Genomic DNA, 15,865 nt, shown 5'->3' with positions numbered 1-15,865 from the left:
AGGCCTCCAGACAACATAGCCCCTGGGATCCCTGGGACACACAAACCCCTCCAGCACCAGCAGGTACCAATTCGCGGAGAAGCTATTCTATTCCATTCTATTTTAATTCTAAGCCTTCTTCTTCAAAGGTGTCTTCCTTTAAATGCATTATAGATCTTATACGTAATAAGTATTTCAAGGATTATTGTCGCAGTGGTATATATGCACTCACTGGTTTCAGTGATACTGTTAATAGGGATGGTGCATAGCGCAGTGTTTACATTTGTATACGTCTCCTCTGATGAGACATTGTGAGTGAGTTGGGGCAGTTGTGCTCTTGGTTGGGTGACTACTTTTAGTCTGGCCACATTGTCAGCTCAGTAGATGCATCGCAGGTGGCTATGTATCATCTAGTATGCCTTAATCAGTATTTTAAAAATAAATAAATAAATAAAACCCTTTCACTCTGAGGGGGGGTGATATGTTTCTCAAGCATGGGTGCTCTACCAGATGCCTGGAAGTTTGAGGCTTTGGCACAGTACTAATTGTGTAATTCTTGATAATGACCTTTGTTGTGCCTGAAATCTGCTTGAGCCAATCTTCCAGTTTCGGGGTTAGAGCCCTCAATTCTTCTATTATTAAGGAACACTGTGGATTTTACCTTCCAGATCTGCTTCAGTTATTCACTCAACCCTGGCACTTCTCTATTTTCTTGTGTTCCTTCTGGCTGATGTTGCTGTCCCTTGGGACTACCACATGTATCACAACTGTGGTCTTCTATTCCTTGTCAACCAACACTGTGTCTGGTTGGTGGCCAACCAGATCTGCCTGTCTGGAAGCCCTTCAGGACCTTAGCCCCATTATTCTCAACCACCTTTAGTGATGTATCCCATTAGGGGATACATCTGTTGTCTCTGGGGCAAAATTTCTCTCTTGGCTCTTGATGAAGGCAGTCGCACTTTCTCCTTCTCCCTCTCCCTTATCTTTCACGCTTGGCATCTCATGTCTTTTGTATAGTCTCGCGTATTCTCTATCCCTAAGAGAGTCTCCCAGACTCTCTAAAAACCTAAAGAAGAATTATGGATTTGCTCAACTGGTCCCTTAATGGAACTGACAACTCCTAGGCTTGGGAGAGCCTAATTGTCCTGCAGAGACGTTTGCTGCCGGATACTCGATGGTCGGTTGCGTCGTGTGTCTTGTGACACTCTCGATGGAGGACATTGAATGAGATCTACCAATTCGGAACTATAATAACAGAGTTCTGGTTGATTGGAGCTGTCTTGGACCTGGCTTATCGAAGAACAAGAAGTGGCTACATATTTTCACACAACTGAGAACTTCTCAGTTGATGTGATGCATGATGTTTTGGAAGGAGTGGCCCAGTACGAACTGAAGTTATTGTTTTTGTATTTAAAAGAACAACATCTTACATTGGGAGAACTGAATTTGAGAATACAAAGTTTTGATTATGGATTCATGGAGAAAAACAATAGGCCAGTAGCTGTGAATTTAGGTGGAGAGTCTAATGATCTGGGACTGAATGCTATTCAGACATGGTGCTTACTGAGGAATGTTCCCCTCATGTTTGGAGATTTGGTAACCTCTACTGACCAACATTGGGACCTACTACTTTTATTACTACAGATAGTTAACATTGTATTTTCTCCTATGTTATCTCAAGGTATGTGTGTATATTTAAAACATTTGATTGTGGAACACCACAAACTGTTCAAGATGTTGTATCCCCAGAAAAAACTTTTACCAAAGCACCATTTTCTTATCCATTATCCTCGCTGCATCCAAAAAAATAGGGCTTGTACTTCATAGTTGGTGCATGTGCTATGAAGGTAAGCACAATTTTTTCAAGAAACAGCTCAAATCATTCAAAAATATCACCAAAACGCTGGCCAAAAAACACCAGGATTATATGGCATACATTTGGCAATCTTCAACAACCTTTAGTCGGTTAGACATTGGTCCAGGAAAAATGGTGTCTTTAGATATGGTAAAAGGAGGTTCTGGAATTGCAATAGCAATGCAACTGCCCAATAGAGTTCAAGTTATGAAAGTGAACTGGGCTAAACAGAATGGTATTGTTTACCGCCCGCATTTGGTTATTTGTGGCAAAGTAGTGTCTGAAATGCCTGTGTTTTACCAGATTGAGTCAGTTCTGATAATACATGAGAAACTGGTACTTCTCACTTTGCCATTATGTACAGTAGCCTTTCATGAACATTTCCACGCTTATGAGTTGACCAGGACAAAGCAAGATTTAGTTGTCTTTCATGTTGACAGCCTGCATTATCCCAGGCCTTTTGACATACAATTGTCGTATGGAGTGAATGACAACGCCCTCTTTGTGGTCCCATATTGCTTTCTCTGGTGAGCATCATAGCTACTGTCATTTGTAAGAGTTTGTTATGCTAATAAATGCTGTTACTGTAACCTGTATGTTTGTAGTTATTTTCATAATATAGGATAGATAGTTGTATTTTGTCATGTTTCTCAGGTCTTTGTCTGAATTTCTACGAATATTATTGCTAAGGATTGTCTTATTGCATTGGAGTCACACTGGGTTAAATATGTACACTTGGGTTTTAAGGGGTATTTATTATTTTCTTCTTTTTTTGGGGTTGTATGGAAGCCCCAAACGCAATTTCATTGTTCTTGACAATGACAATAAATAAATAAATACTAATACTAAAATAGATCACAGCCATTTAGAAATATAGCATCATATGATAAATATGAAAAAATAATGAAAATGAAATATTATTACACACTAGAGTGAACTTGGACTAAAAATAACTCTATAAAGTGAAATCATATTACTCTAAACAGTGTGAATAACCCTCAGTGTTAAATATTTTTACACATTTTGTTGTTAATTTTGACACTAAACTGAGTAGAATTAACACTAAAAAGTTAACACTGGCCATAGAGTAAATTTTACTCTAATTTTGAGTGGGACCAAATGTTATCTGAAGCAGAGTTAAAATCAACTCTGTAAGTGTAAAATTGACACTCTGTTTTTTACTGTGTAGCAAGGAGCAGACGGCTGAGTTTATTGAACTTCACTGAAACAACCCGCAAATTTCATTAAAATTTAATAAACTATCATCTTGTCTTTATTTTTAGTTAGCACATACCTTAAACACTTCAAGCTGACTAATCGCCCTAGTGCTGAGACGTTTTTTTTCTGTTCTCAAACTGATCTCCCTGTTGGAGCTCAGTCTGGGGGGAGTTCTTTTTCATCCTCATCTTTCCTCATGTTGTGCATTTTCCATTGTTATACCTCTCTGACCTGTCTTCCCCGTGTGATGTTTGTGTATGGTCGGAAGGGTAAGATGGTGCTGGCAAAGGTCACAAAAGCAGAAAGGTGATCATGTATCCATCCAGAGTTGTGCCAGAAACTTGTTAATGGCTACCAAAAGCATTTGGTTAACCTACAACTTGTTTAAGGACACTGAATATTACTGGGCGAATATATATAAATATATTTGAGCCTGCATGTATTAAATGTGTGGACAAAGAAAAATCATGTTTTAAAAATTAAACTTGTGCACTAAATTATTTTATTTTAAAGTCATTAACTATATAAGCTATACAATCATTCTACTTTATTTAAAAGAACAGGTCACACAACTAATTATAAGCCCCAAATTACCATGGCATTCATACCCTTGATAAGTGCGCATAAATTTCTGAAACAAACAACTGATAGATAGGGCTGTTCGATATAACGATATATATTGGATGACGATATAAAAACATCTATCGTTTCATTTTACGCTATCGTTTGCTTCATGGTGTCGCAAAATAAACTGTTCACGGCAATATTTTTTCATCGTTTTGATGGTCACTGTAGTGGCTATATTAATTTCTTAAAGTTCTTTCTTTCTCTTATATTTAATATAACCACACTATGGACGGACAAGCACAACAAGTTAGCAACAACGACCGTAAAACCACCGCATGTCCGCTTGTTTATTTTCCACATAAACCTTTCACAATAAAGCTCAAGATCCTGTTGAGACTTTTCAAAATAAACTGAATCACGTGAAAGAGTATGAAGAGTGTTTACAGATGAGACGCAAAAAAGAGCCGCCAGGTGCTAAAAAATAAACCTTAGAGTCAAATGTTAGAACAGGCTTTTCCCTGCAGCACGCCGTGTAATAAATACTCACAAAGAAAACGGCGGCCATTACAACTTATGTTTGAGAAGGTGTAGTTTCATGTATCGGTTAAAACATTAGACTCCAGGTACAAGACGCCCAGCTGGAAACACTTCACGCAAGTCGAGCTGCCCGAGATTCACAGAATATACAGAAAATTTTATATTTTTGTGATTTATATCGTTATCGGGACGATAGATGTTTTATATCGGGATATGTGATTTTGGTCATATTGCACATCCCTACTGATAGACACACACCAACATTGAGTGGAAACACACTTACCCCAGTTGGGATAACACCAGGCATGCGAAGATCCACAGAGAAGTTGTATGGATTTGCTATTATCTGCTGCTGATTAGTCCTGGACACACATTTACTGGGATTCAGAACATTTTCCTGAGAACTTCAGTAATACAGACAAAATCAATTATTAATAACATGTTCAATTACACCAAAAACACATCAAAACAAGAACCAGCATACCATATCATATACCAATCCATACATTTTTGTGTTTTTATAATTAAAGTTGCTTTAACAGCCTAGTAAGGCTGTAGCTAGACAAAAAATAAAACAATATGTGTATATTTTTACCTTTTAGACACATGCAGAGTACTTTGTATTTTCAAACTGTGGCTGTAAAGAATGAATGTTAGCACCACCACACAGGATGCAGGAACTCCCATCATTCCAGTGATTATCAGTGTAATGTCTCTATGCTGAAAATGTAAAAATAGATGCTGTCACTGTCAAACAAAAATCCTGGAGCAGAAACCTGGAGAACAAAAACAAAAAACAAAAACATGCTAAATGCAAAAGTGACAGATATAGAACCCAATAAGGCAGCAATATATAATTATTTTGTTAACAAAATGTGTCCATTAGACAGTAAACACTGTTTAATTGACACATCTACCTGGTGAGTTTGATATAATATTAAAGCTTAGGGGAGTAAAGTTTAATGCGAGATAAAATATCATGATATTACAGAAATCACAAAATTTCACGTTACTGAAAAGGTCAAGGTTGTTTTTGAATAGATGTAGAGATGGAAATTGATGGGAATTCACTTTCTATACTAGTCTTAGAATTTAAATCATAATGGAATTATCACAGAATTTTTCAGCTGGCCCAAATTGGTTTCAGATTCATCTACAACTACAACATCTACAACTCTTTCCATTCATAGAGTGTGTTAATTATTATCCAGTAAGGATACCATTGTTCCCTAAAGGGTGGACAGGAAATTGCAGGATCTAGGATTGAGCAGCTCTCTCTGCAGCTGGATCCTTAACTTCCTGTCTGACAGACACCAGGTGGTCAGACTGGGCAGCATCACCTTATCCCCAGTCATAATGAAAACTGGTGCTCCACAGGGGTGTGTACTGGGCCCTCTCCTGTACTCACGCTACACCACAACTGCACGGCCACTAGCAACTCCAATTTCATTGTTTCAGGTTTTGTGGACAACACAACAGTGATGGGTCTTATCACCAAAGGTGATGAGGCAGCTTACAAGGTGCGAAAAGAATCATCTCATCCTTAACGTCACAGAGACAAAAGAGATGATAGTGGACTTCTGAAGGTGTAGAGAAGCAAATGTCCCCATTACCATCAATGGTGCTGCTGTGAGTGAGCAGCTTTCGTTTCCCAGGTGTACGTGTGTGTGTGTGTGTGTGTGTGTGTGTGTGTGTGTGTGTATATATATATATATATATATATATATATATATATATATATATATATATATATATATTAGGGGTGCAACGATATTCGTATCGATATTGAACCGTTCGATACAGTGCTTTCGGTTCGGTACGCATATGTATCGAACAATACAATTTTTTTCAATTTTTTTTTTTTTTTTTTTTTTTTGTGTCCCGTTTGGATCTATAGCCATCAGAATTGTTGTCTTGAGGCCAAGAAAGATGCCAAGAGGATTTATTTTAAGTGGATCATCATATTGGTCCATTTGATTGACCTTTATTATAATTATGAATTTATTTTATTTTTAGTTGCAAACGGGACAGACATGACTGTGGGATAGGACAGGGGGAAAGAATGAAAGAAAGAGGGGGAGAGAAAGAAAGAAAACCAAAGGGGAGAAAAAAAAAAGAACAATACAAAATTTGTAATTTATTTTATCAACTTTCCTTCTGACGATGCTGTCTGTGTTGAGCGCTCAGTGAATCTGCATTTGACTACTCCGCCTAGGCTCGAGAGTGCAGCCTAGGCGGAGTAGTCGAACGCAGATTCACTGAGCACTCAACACAGACAGCATGGTCAGAAGGAAGAGCGCAGGGCAAGCTAGCGAGACAGAAGTGGACCTCCCCACCCTCATTCAGATCTGGCGTTTGGAATTATTTTGGTTTTCATGTGACGTATGACCCTGAAGGTAAGCGAGTCATGGACTAAAGTAAAACAGTATGTTGGATGTGCCATGCAATGCTCAATTACATGGGTGGGAGCTAGTGTGTTAGCGCAGTTAGCTCGTTAACGTGTTGGCCGTCTAGCCCCTCTGTATAGGGTAGCTCGTTAACGGAGATTTGCCGTGTTGTGGCGTTAAGGTTATTTCAACGAGATTAACCTGAAAGCACTAGTGGGAACACAACGAATATGACTGCACATTTACACCGACATCATCCTAGTGCAAAGACAAAAACAACAAGCATGCATGCTACAAACTTTAGCCGAGTCATTTAGACAGCTGTTAGCACAGGATTCTCCTTATGGAGACCTGATATGTTTAATATGCTGCTGAGAATATAGCCCAGAAGAAGCGGATAGTATAGCTTTTATTTTGGAAAGAGACATTTCTCTGTAATAAACTCTCTTTTCCAAAGATGAGTGATTCCTCAATCAGATACAGGGCTCGCAATATCGCTAGCCCGACGTCCCGGGGCTATCTCTGCCCTGCCTGTCGGGCTATTGTAGGAAGGAAAAATATATGTCAATGCTTTTGCATTCTTTCAGAAATGTAGCTGGGTAATTATGTCATTGGGTGAGCCACTGTCAATATGTGACATATTGAAATCGTGTTTGAATTTGCACTTGTTTTTTTGCTTTCACTTTGCAATCGCGCGAACTGTGTATAGAGAGCGACAGCACTGATCTGTGAGTGATGATAATTTGTGCACCAATTCCTCTGACATCGTCTTATTAATCGTTAGCTTACTATACAAACATGACAAGTGAAATCTCCCGCAGCTTAAACATGTGAGAGGTTGATCGCACAGAGAATCGCTGAGCTTATGTGAGTGCGGCAGGATATATATTTCACTACGATGACCTGGATGATTGAGAACCTTCACAGACAGATATATATTTTAGTTCTGCTGAGCCAAATAAGACAGGTCAGGGTGAAGAAGTGACAGCCAAAGAAAAGCTTACCACAAAACGGAGAAGTTATGACAAATCAGACTATAAGGCAAAAAGAAAGTGCAGCTTTATGGTTTCATGGACAAAAGAATTTCTGTGGCTGCAATATGACGAGCTAAAAAACAACACGCACAAGGGTTAGGGTTAAATTTAAAAACTGTACTTTTGTGTTAAAATATATATTTATAATTTTAATAAATGACAAATTAAAAAGGCATGAACATTTTTTTTTGTATTGAAAAAATATCGAACCGTGACACCAAAGTATCGAACCGAACCGAACCGTGAATTTTGTGTATCGTTGCACCCCTAATATATATATATATATATATATATCATATATAAAAGACGAACGTCTATTGTTTCTTCTCGGGTTCCCCAAGTCCAGCACCCTGAGGCTGTACGCTAAGCGGAAGGAAGGGGGCCGGGGACTGGTGAGTGTCAGCACCACAGTCCAGGATGAGACAAGGAACATCCAAGAATACATTGGGAAGATGGCCCCAACTGACCGAGTGCTCAGTGAATACCTCAGGCAGCAGAAACCCAAGAAAGAGGAGGGAGACGAGGAACCATCATGGAAGGACAGGCCCTGCACGGTATGTACCACCGGCAGATAGAGGAGGTGGCTGATATCCAGAAATCCTACCAGTGGCTGGACAAAGCTGGACTGAAAGACAGCACAGAGGCACTAATCATGGCAGCACAAGAACAAGCTCTGAGCACAAGATCCATAGAGGCTGGGGTCTATCACACCAGGCAAGACCCCAGGTGCAGGTTGTGTAAAGATGCCCCAGAGACAATCCAGCACATAACAGCAGGGTGCAAGATGCTAGCAGGCAAGGCATACATGGAACGCCATAACCAAGTGGCCGGCATAGTGTACAGGAACATCTGTGCCGAGTACAACCTGGAAGTCCCGAGGTCAAAATGGGAGATGCCCCCAAGGGTGGTGGAGAATGACCGAGCTAAGATCCTGTGGGACTTCCAGATACAGACGGACAAAATGGTGGTGGCTAACCAACCGGACATAGTGGTGGTAGACAAACAGAAGAAGACGGCCGTAGTGATCGATGTAGCGGTTCCGAATGACAGCAATATCAGGAAGAAGGAACACGAGAAGCTGGAGAAATACCAAGGGCTCAGAGAAGAGCTCGAGAGGATGTGGAGGGTGAAGGTAATGGTGGTCCCCGTGGTAATCGGAGCACTAGGTGCGGTGACTCCCAAGCTAGGCGAGTGGCTCCAGCAGATCCCGGGAATAACATCGGAGATCTCTGTCCAGAAGACCGCAGTCCTGGGAACAGCTAAGATACTGCGCAGGACCCTCAAGCTCCCAGGCCTCTGGTAGAGGACCCGAGCTTGAAGGATAAACCGCCCGCAGGGGCGTGCTGGGTGTTTTTTTTTTTTTTTTTATATGTGTGTATATATATATATATATATATATATATATATATATATATATATATATATATATATATATATATATATATATATATATATATATATATATTTATTTTTTTTTGTTCATTTAATCAATTCAGGATTTATTGAATCGATATTGCATTATTTAAGAACTAAAATCAATTTGAATCGGGGAAATCGATTTTTTAAACCCACTCTAAGTCACATATGACATCTAACGGTCTTGTGGACATAATGGTTGATTTTGTAACATGAGGGTGTGCTGCCTCACGTTGTTTGATGAGCTCTAACAAAAGTTCCAAGCTAAATAATGCAATCATCACCACAAAAGTGATAAACTAAAATGCTCCCCCACGCCCCCGTATGTTCTGTGTCATTGTGGTATTTTAATGTCATCAGTCTGAAATGCACTGACTTCCTCAAAATGTCTTGCTTAACTCATAGTCTCATTGGTCCAACACAAGTACTAATTTATTAGTATTATTCATACATACAACAAATGCAGCAAAACAATTAACAGCAATGAAAAAGTAGTTCATTTCAGGTGAGCAGACTAGCAGGGCAAAGTTATGTCGATATGGTGTGATCAATAGTCCAATATAAAGCCCTAACCCCTGAGTCCAAACCCTATCCCTAATGCCTTGACTGCCACAGACAAGCAGGGATCAGGCGATTGGCATTTTGACTGCTAAAATGAATCCTGCAACTGTAACCAAATTGCTATATTGTTCCATTTTCAAGACCTCTTTGAATATTTAACCCAAAAGAGTTGATGGGCATGCCATGTGTCCAAATAAAATGACAGATTTTAGATGACATAGCACAAGACCCACTCTCATCAAGTCAGAAGTGCAGACTTAAAACTATGGGCTCAAATTGTGGTCATAAATATTTTGTACTTGTAAATCAGGATTTGTATGTGTAAAAATAATTTGTGTGTGTGTAAAAAAGTTTTGTATGTGTAAAAAGAATTTGTGTGCGTGTAAAAAAGATTTGTATGTGTAAAAAGAATTTGTGCGTGCGTAATAAAGATGTGTATTTGTAAAAAGAATTTGTGTGTGCATAAAAAAGATTTGTATGTGTAAAAAGAATTTGTGTGTGGAGTTAGCCAAAAAATACGTGTGAAACTCTGCACTCAAGTTTCAAGTTACAAGTACGAATTTTGACCCTATTTTTCTTCATTTCATCTGATTGGCCAATGTCATATCAATCACAAATTTAACAATCCAATTGGAGAACAGATGGGTTTGGCTAATGGAGGGGTGCTTTATGGAGCTTCAGGTCCTTGAAGGGAATAAATGCCCTTTTACATGCCAGCCCAGCATTTTATTCATCACCACGATGGAAAACAGTCTGTGGTGGTCCGAGTTTGGTGATTTTTGTGTCACAGGTTTACGTGCTTAATACAGGGACCTCCAGAGCCTTTTCAACATCCATTGGATGTACAACGTACAGCTTATTACACCAGCATGCATCTGCTCTTATATAACTATTATTAGTTTACAGCTTTAAGCCCCACGCCCCCGGTACCGGGGGCAAAAAGGAGGAGATCACATTTAATCGGTTATAACACGGGGTGAGAAATATAAGTCCAGACATGTGTGGTATCCACAGAAACCTCTGAATCTCAGCTAAAATGTCATATAACCAATTTCTACAACCACCAAACACATGGAAAACAAGCCATGATTAAAAGAGCAGTTACGTAAATGTGCAGAAGACCGCCAAACAAACAAAATCAAACCGGAAATTCTCCAGACTTCATGTAACCGGCTAAAGATAGGCTGGTTAGCTTCCAGAGCTATCACTGACTCCACACACCAAGTTTCACCACGATCAGACCAAAATTCACTGAATGAGCCGCAAAAGAAGACCACAAAAACACATAGCGACACAAATGCGCTAAGACAGAGATTGGCTTACGGTCCCAATTTCCTCCGTTATTGTCGCCGGTAGACGGTAGCCACGTGATTATCAGAAGTTACCACGCCTACCTAGCTGTATCAGAGCCGTTTTCCGTCAACAATCTCCATTTTAGACCCACCTACAGACACGTGACTGGACAGACACCACATGCAGCAAATTTGGGCCCACGTGGATTTTGGCATTGTAACGTCTGATTGGTCAAAGGAGCTTGCAAAGAAAAGGAGCAAAGAAAAGGAGCTTTGCAAGCTCCTTTGACTACGATGACCTGGATGACTGAGAACCTTCACAGACAACGTCTGATTGGTTGAAGTGACGTGAACGTGGCATCGTTACTTTGATTCTATTGGCTAAAACGATTAAAAAGAGGTGTCAATCATGCAAATTGACCAAAAGAAACCAAAGTTACAGCCCCTCTGAGTTTAAAGGGCCAGAGACCAATTAAACGCTTCATGCACACTGCAGAAAAGGGCCATTACCATGTAAATGTGTGGTTAATTCTTCAAAAATATATTTTAAAAAAAGCATTTTTAGGCCTGTTAATAAAATTAATTAATTTGCTCTTCAATACCTAAAAAATTCAACTGGCACGGTGTCCAATTGTGTGCCAAAATTGGACATTTTTGTACAACGTCTGGATATTCATGTATAGACAGGGCTGTAATTTTTCACTGTTTCACTTTAGAAACATAAATCTTTGCACAGATGATGTTTATATGTTGGTTACTGAAATCCTGGAACCAAATGTGATCTGAGGCACATTTTTAAAAGGGTTATATTAGGGCTGCTCAATTAATCGAATTTTAATCACGATTACGATCTGGGCTTTCAACGATCATTAAAAATGACTGAGCCGATTATTAGCCCCTCCCTCGTGCTTTACTCTCGCGCTGCTCCGTGTGGCAAATCGAGCGCACCTCTCTGCATTTCGAACACGCATCACAACAATTAAGAGGACCCAAGGGAAGCTCGGAAAGCTAAGCAGAAGTTATTTGGAGAGGAGAGTGACTGCCGTTGGTTGAAAAGAGAGGTAAAAAAAAAAAAACTTCAGTGGTGTGGAAACATTATGGGTTCGCGGAGTCAGATGTAGATCAAGTAGACATAGTGTGTAAACTTTGCTACGGTGTCATAGCTGCACCACAGAGCAACACTGCAAAGTTCACTAAACATAGATGTTTACATTTTTCATTTATTTTTTATATTGCAAACATTTGCACTGTTATCAGTATTTGCACACTATTTTATATTATTTTTTAAAGTCATTATTCAATACATTGTTATTGTTAACCCTTTAAATCCCCGTAGAACCGGAACCGTGTAAGCTAGCGCAATAATTTGTTTTGCATATGAAACCGGAGGAGTTGTACTTACATCTTATGCCATCAGCTTGTCCTCGGTCACGGTTTCCTTCCACATAAAGCTTTGCAAAAATTGCATAAAAAGCGCTTGCAGGAACAAAAACATAATATTCCAGAAACATGCTTTGCCGATCCGATCAGCTGTTCGTAACACTTCCCACAGTGAAAAAGACGTCAACGCGAACTATCGCATGTCCGCCATTTCCTGTTCGAAACCGGAAGTGACGTCATTTTGGCAGAAAATTTAGTTTTTTACTTGTAGGCCTTAAAAGCCTATACTGGTGTTTTTATAAGTCATGTTTGACTCTATACTTTTCTGAATAGTTGCTGGGATGCTTAGAACTCGAATTGCACTGCTGGAAATAGTTTGTTTTGATGCACATGCTGTTTTCTTTGCAAATTTGCATCATAAGATTGTTTTTTGTTTTTCCTGCAGTATATAAAAATTGCTGTATCTCCAAAATAAAACTATGAAGACACTCAAAATAAATTTCCTGTGGTGGGAAACTATTTTTTGCAACTTTTTTGTATTTAAAGTTTTGAGGGATAAGCCTCTTAAATTTCCCCAAGTAGAAATATATGTTAAAAAAAAAAAAAAAAAAAAGATTTTCAATTTTTTTGTTGTTTATTGCACTTTTTTGCAATTAATGTAATTACTATGGACTTAATGCATACATATTATTAAAATATGGGCTATAACAGTTGCATTGATGTATAGCAACTTGAAATGCTCCCAAAAATGGCACTACAGCATGTAAAAAAATATATATATAAGCTCTGGCGGACTTGTTTCTATGGTAGGTCTTAAAGGGTTAAATAAATATCGTCAAATAATCGAGATCTCAATTTCAGTGAAAATAATCGTGATTATCATTTTTGCCATAATCGAGCAGCCCTAGGTTATATGCTAAAAATTAAAAAAAAAAAAAATTAGGCAAGGATAAAATATACTTACTTTTTCTGTGTTACAGTCTCAGTAACTGTGACACAGTAATATCTGCTTCAATATTTACACCGCTGATGAAATCTCACAAGTGTTAGCTTTATTTTGATACCAGGATTGTAAGGACAGAGTTTGTAATTGCAGAGAAATAATTAATTAGATTTGGGCATTACATTTTCGAGCAGGAAGCTCAGAAACCCCCTTGGGGCTTAAGAGGTTAAGGTATGTGCTAACTAAAAAAAAAGCCAAGATGATAGTTTATTAAATTTTAATGAAATTTGCAGATTGTTTCGGTGGAGTTTAATAAACTCAGCCATCTGCGCCTTGCTATCTAAAATATAAAAGGACACCTGAGTATATTCTCGACCATCTCACACTTCTGACAATCAGTTGTCTGCTTGACGTGTATTCAGCTGTGTAAAAACTATAACTTTAATCTCAGCCAAATCGATTTACTCAGGAACAAATAAAATACTGAAAAAAAAAAAAACCAAACAATAACATTTTTAAGTTATCTAAGTGACTCATATATCATGTTTAACCTGAGTAGCAAAAGACGGCGGTGGGCTTGAAAACAATTTGCCGGGAGTCCGGTGTTCTCACGGGCTCTATCGAGACTTGAGCTATGTTGTCCGGTATCGAGCTACGATACCGGACACTGCTTCTTCTTCTTCTGGGTTTAACAGCAGCTGGCATCCTTGTACATGCAGTGCTGTCATCTTCTGTTTCAGTCCATTATTACACTCTTAAATACTACTACTTATTCCTGCGTCTTTTGGGATCTTACAAAGCTTCAAACGACGCGTCAACTATTAAATTAGTCATCGATGACTTTGATAGTCGACGTAATCGTGACTAGTCGACTAATCGTGGCAGCCCTAACATCCATCCATCTTCTTTTGCTTTTCCAGGGCCTGGTCGCGGGGGCAGCAGCCTAAGCAGCCACCTCCTCCAGCTTGTCTGAAGGAACACCAAGGCGTTCCCAAACCAGCCGAGATATAATCTCTCCAGCGTGTCCTGGGTCTGCCCCGGGGCCTCCTCCTGGTGGGACATGCCCAGAACACCTCACCCAAGAGGCACCTCAGGAGGCATCTTTGTCAGATGCCCAAACCACCTCAACTGGCTCTTTTTCATGTGGAGGAGCAGCAGCTTTACTCTGAGACCCTTCCAGATGGCTGAACCTCTCACCCTTTCTCTAAGGGAGAGGCCAGCAACCCTTCTGAGGAAGCTCATTTTTGCCGCTTGTGATCGCGATCTCGTTCTTTCGGTCACTACCCACAGCTCTCTCTTCACCACAGCGGACTGATACCGGGTTCACATCACTGCAGCCACAGCACCAATCCGTCTGTCGATCTCCCGCTCTCTTCTCCCATCACTCGTGTACAAAACCCAGAGATACTTATACTCCTCTGACCGGGAGTGGGCCCTCCATCCTTTTCCAGCTAAGGACCATGGACTCAGTTTTGGAGGTGCTGATTCTCATTCCCACCGCTTCACAATGAGTTGCGAAATATTCCAGTGCGAGCTGGACGCCATCACCCAATAAAGCCAAAAGAACCACATCCTCCGCGAAAAGCTGAGATGAGATTCTGAGACCACCCAAGTGAAAGCCTTCCGCTACGTCTCTAGGCTAGAAATTCTGTCCATAAAAACTGTGAACAGAATCGGTGAAAAAAGGGAACCAGGGAACCCCTGGCATAGCCAGCAACTTACTGCCGGCTATGCAACGGTTGTATAAGGATTGAATGGCCCATAGCAATGGGCCAAACACCCCATACTCCTGGAGCACCTTCCACAGGACACTCCGAGGGACACAGTTGAATGCATTCTCCAAATCCACAAAACACATGTAGACTGGTTAGGCCAACTGTCATGCACCCTCAAGTATCCGTGAGAGGATAATAACCTGGTCCAGTGTTCCACGACCAGGATAAAAACCACATTGCTCCTCCTGTATCCGAGATTCGACAAACAGATGCACCCTACTTTCCAGCACCCTGGAACAGACTTTCCCAGGGAGGCTGAGGGGACGACATAGATATTGTCTGTCTTATTGTGGACACGAACTAATTTTTGGAGTGGCACAAATGATTTGTGTGGCATGATTATGATTATTATTTTATAGATAGTTATACAAAAAAAGCTTGAGACATTTTCTGCATTTTAATTCTGTTTTCATTGTAAAAAAAAAAAATCTTTTTCCTACTGAGATTTTTTGTTTTGTGTGATTTTAGGTCTATTGTGTTAATACAGTATGTGAAAATGAAAATATAACTGTTAATTGAGACAAAACGCACATATTGACTCAAATTTGCCTTAAAATTCAACATGCCAAAAGAATATGCTGGAAGTGGATCAAGTGGATCAGGAAAACCTTTAGGCAAGTTTATGTGTGTGTCAGACTCTCTTGCAATTTATCTAGAGCTATAGTTCTAAATGCTTTCTGAAGGCCTTTCGGGGATTTTCAGAGAAAGCAGTATCTGAACAGTATTTGAAAGTCATGTCCTTAAGAAATAGTAAAAAATGCTATCTGAATGAGGCTTGTAGCAAAACGTGCTTTGAAACAGTCTTTTCAATTTTTTCTTTTCAAATACTCAAAAACGTAAATGTGATGATAACATCATTATGGCAAAATCCAAACAACAACAACTGCTTTTCTCCTCTACTTGAAACCCAGAGAATGCTTA

General features: G+C 39.6%; 1 protein-coding gene across 4 annotated transcripts in view; it reads right to left on the bottom strand.

Moving 5' to 3' along the window:
• Positions 1–15,865, bottom strand: part of pam (peptidylglycine alpha-amidating monooxygenase) — a 57,500-nt gene that overhangs the window by 40,801 nt on the left and 834 nt on the right. Inside the window, exons 2-3 of one of the 4 annotated variants that reach the window (XM_080875395.1) lie at positions 4,752–4,932; positions 4,440–4,560 (exon numbers count right to left, since the gene is read on the bottom strand). In XM_080875395.1, coding sequence (XP_080731521.1) covers positions 4,440–4,560; positions 4,752–4,846 — 216 coding nt within the window. In that variant the 5' untranslated portion in view covers positions 4,847–4,932. The remainder of the gene's footprint in view (positions 1–4,439; positions 4,561–4,751; positions 4,933–15,865) is intronic. The other 3 variants (XM_080875397.1, XM_080875396.1, XM_080875398.1) reach the window with 3 other exon arrangements.

This window comes from Rhamphochromis sp. 'chilingali' (assembly GCF_963969265.1).
Source record: "Rhamphochromis sp. 'chilingali' genome assembly, chromosome: 2".
NCBI lineage: Eukaryota > Metazoa > Chordata > Actinopteri > Cichliformes > Cichlidae > Rhamphochromis > Rhamphochromis sp. 'chilingali'.
The sequence above is the reverse complement of the archived record's forward strand: the minus strand, read 5'-3'. Positions and strand labels throughout refer to the sequence as shown.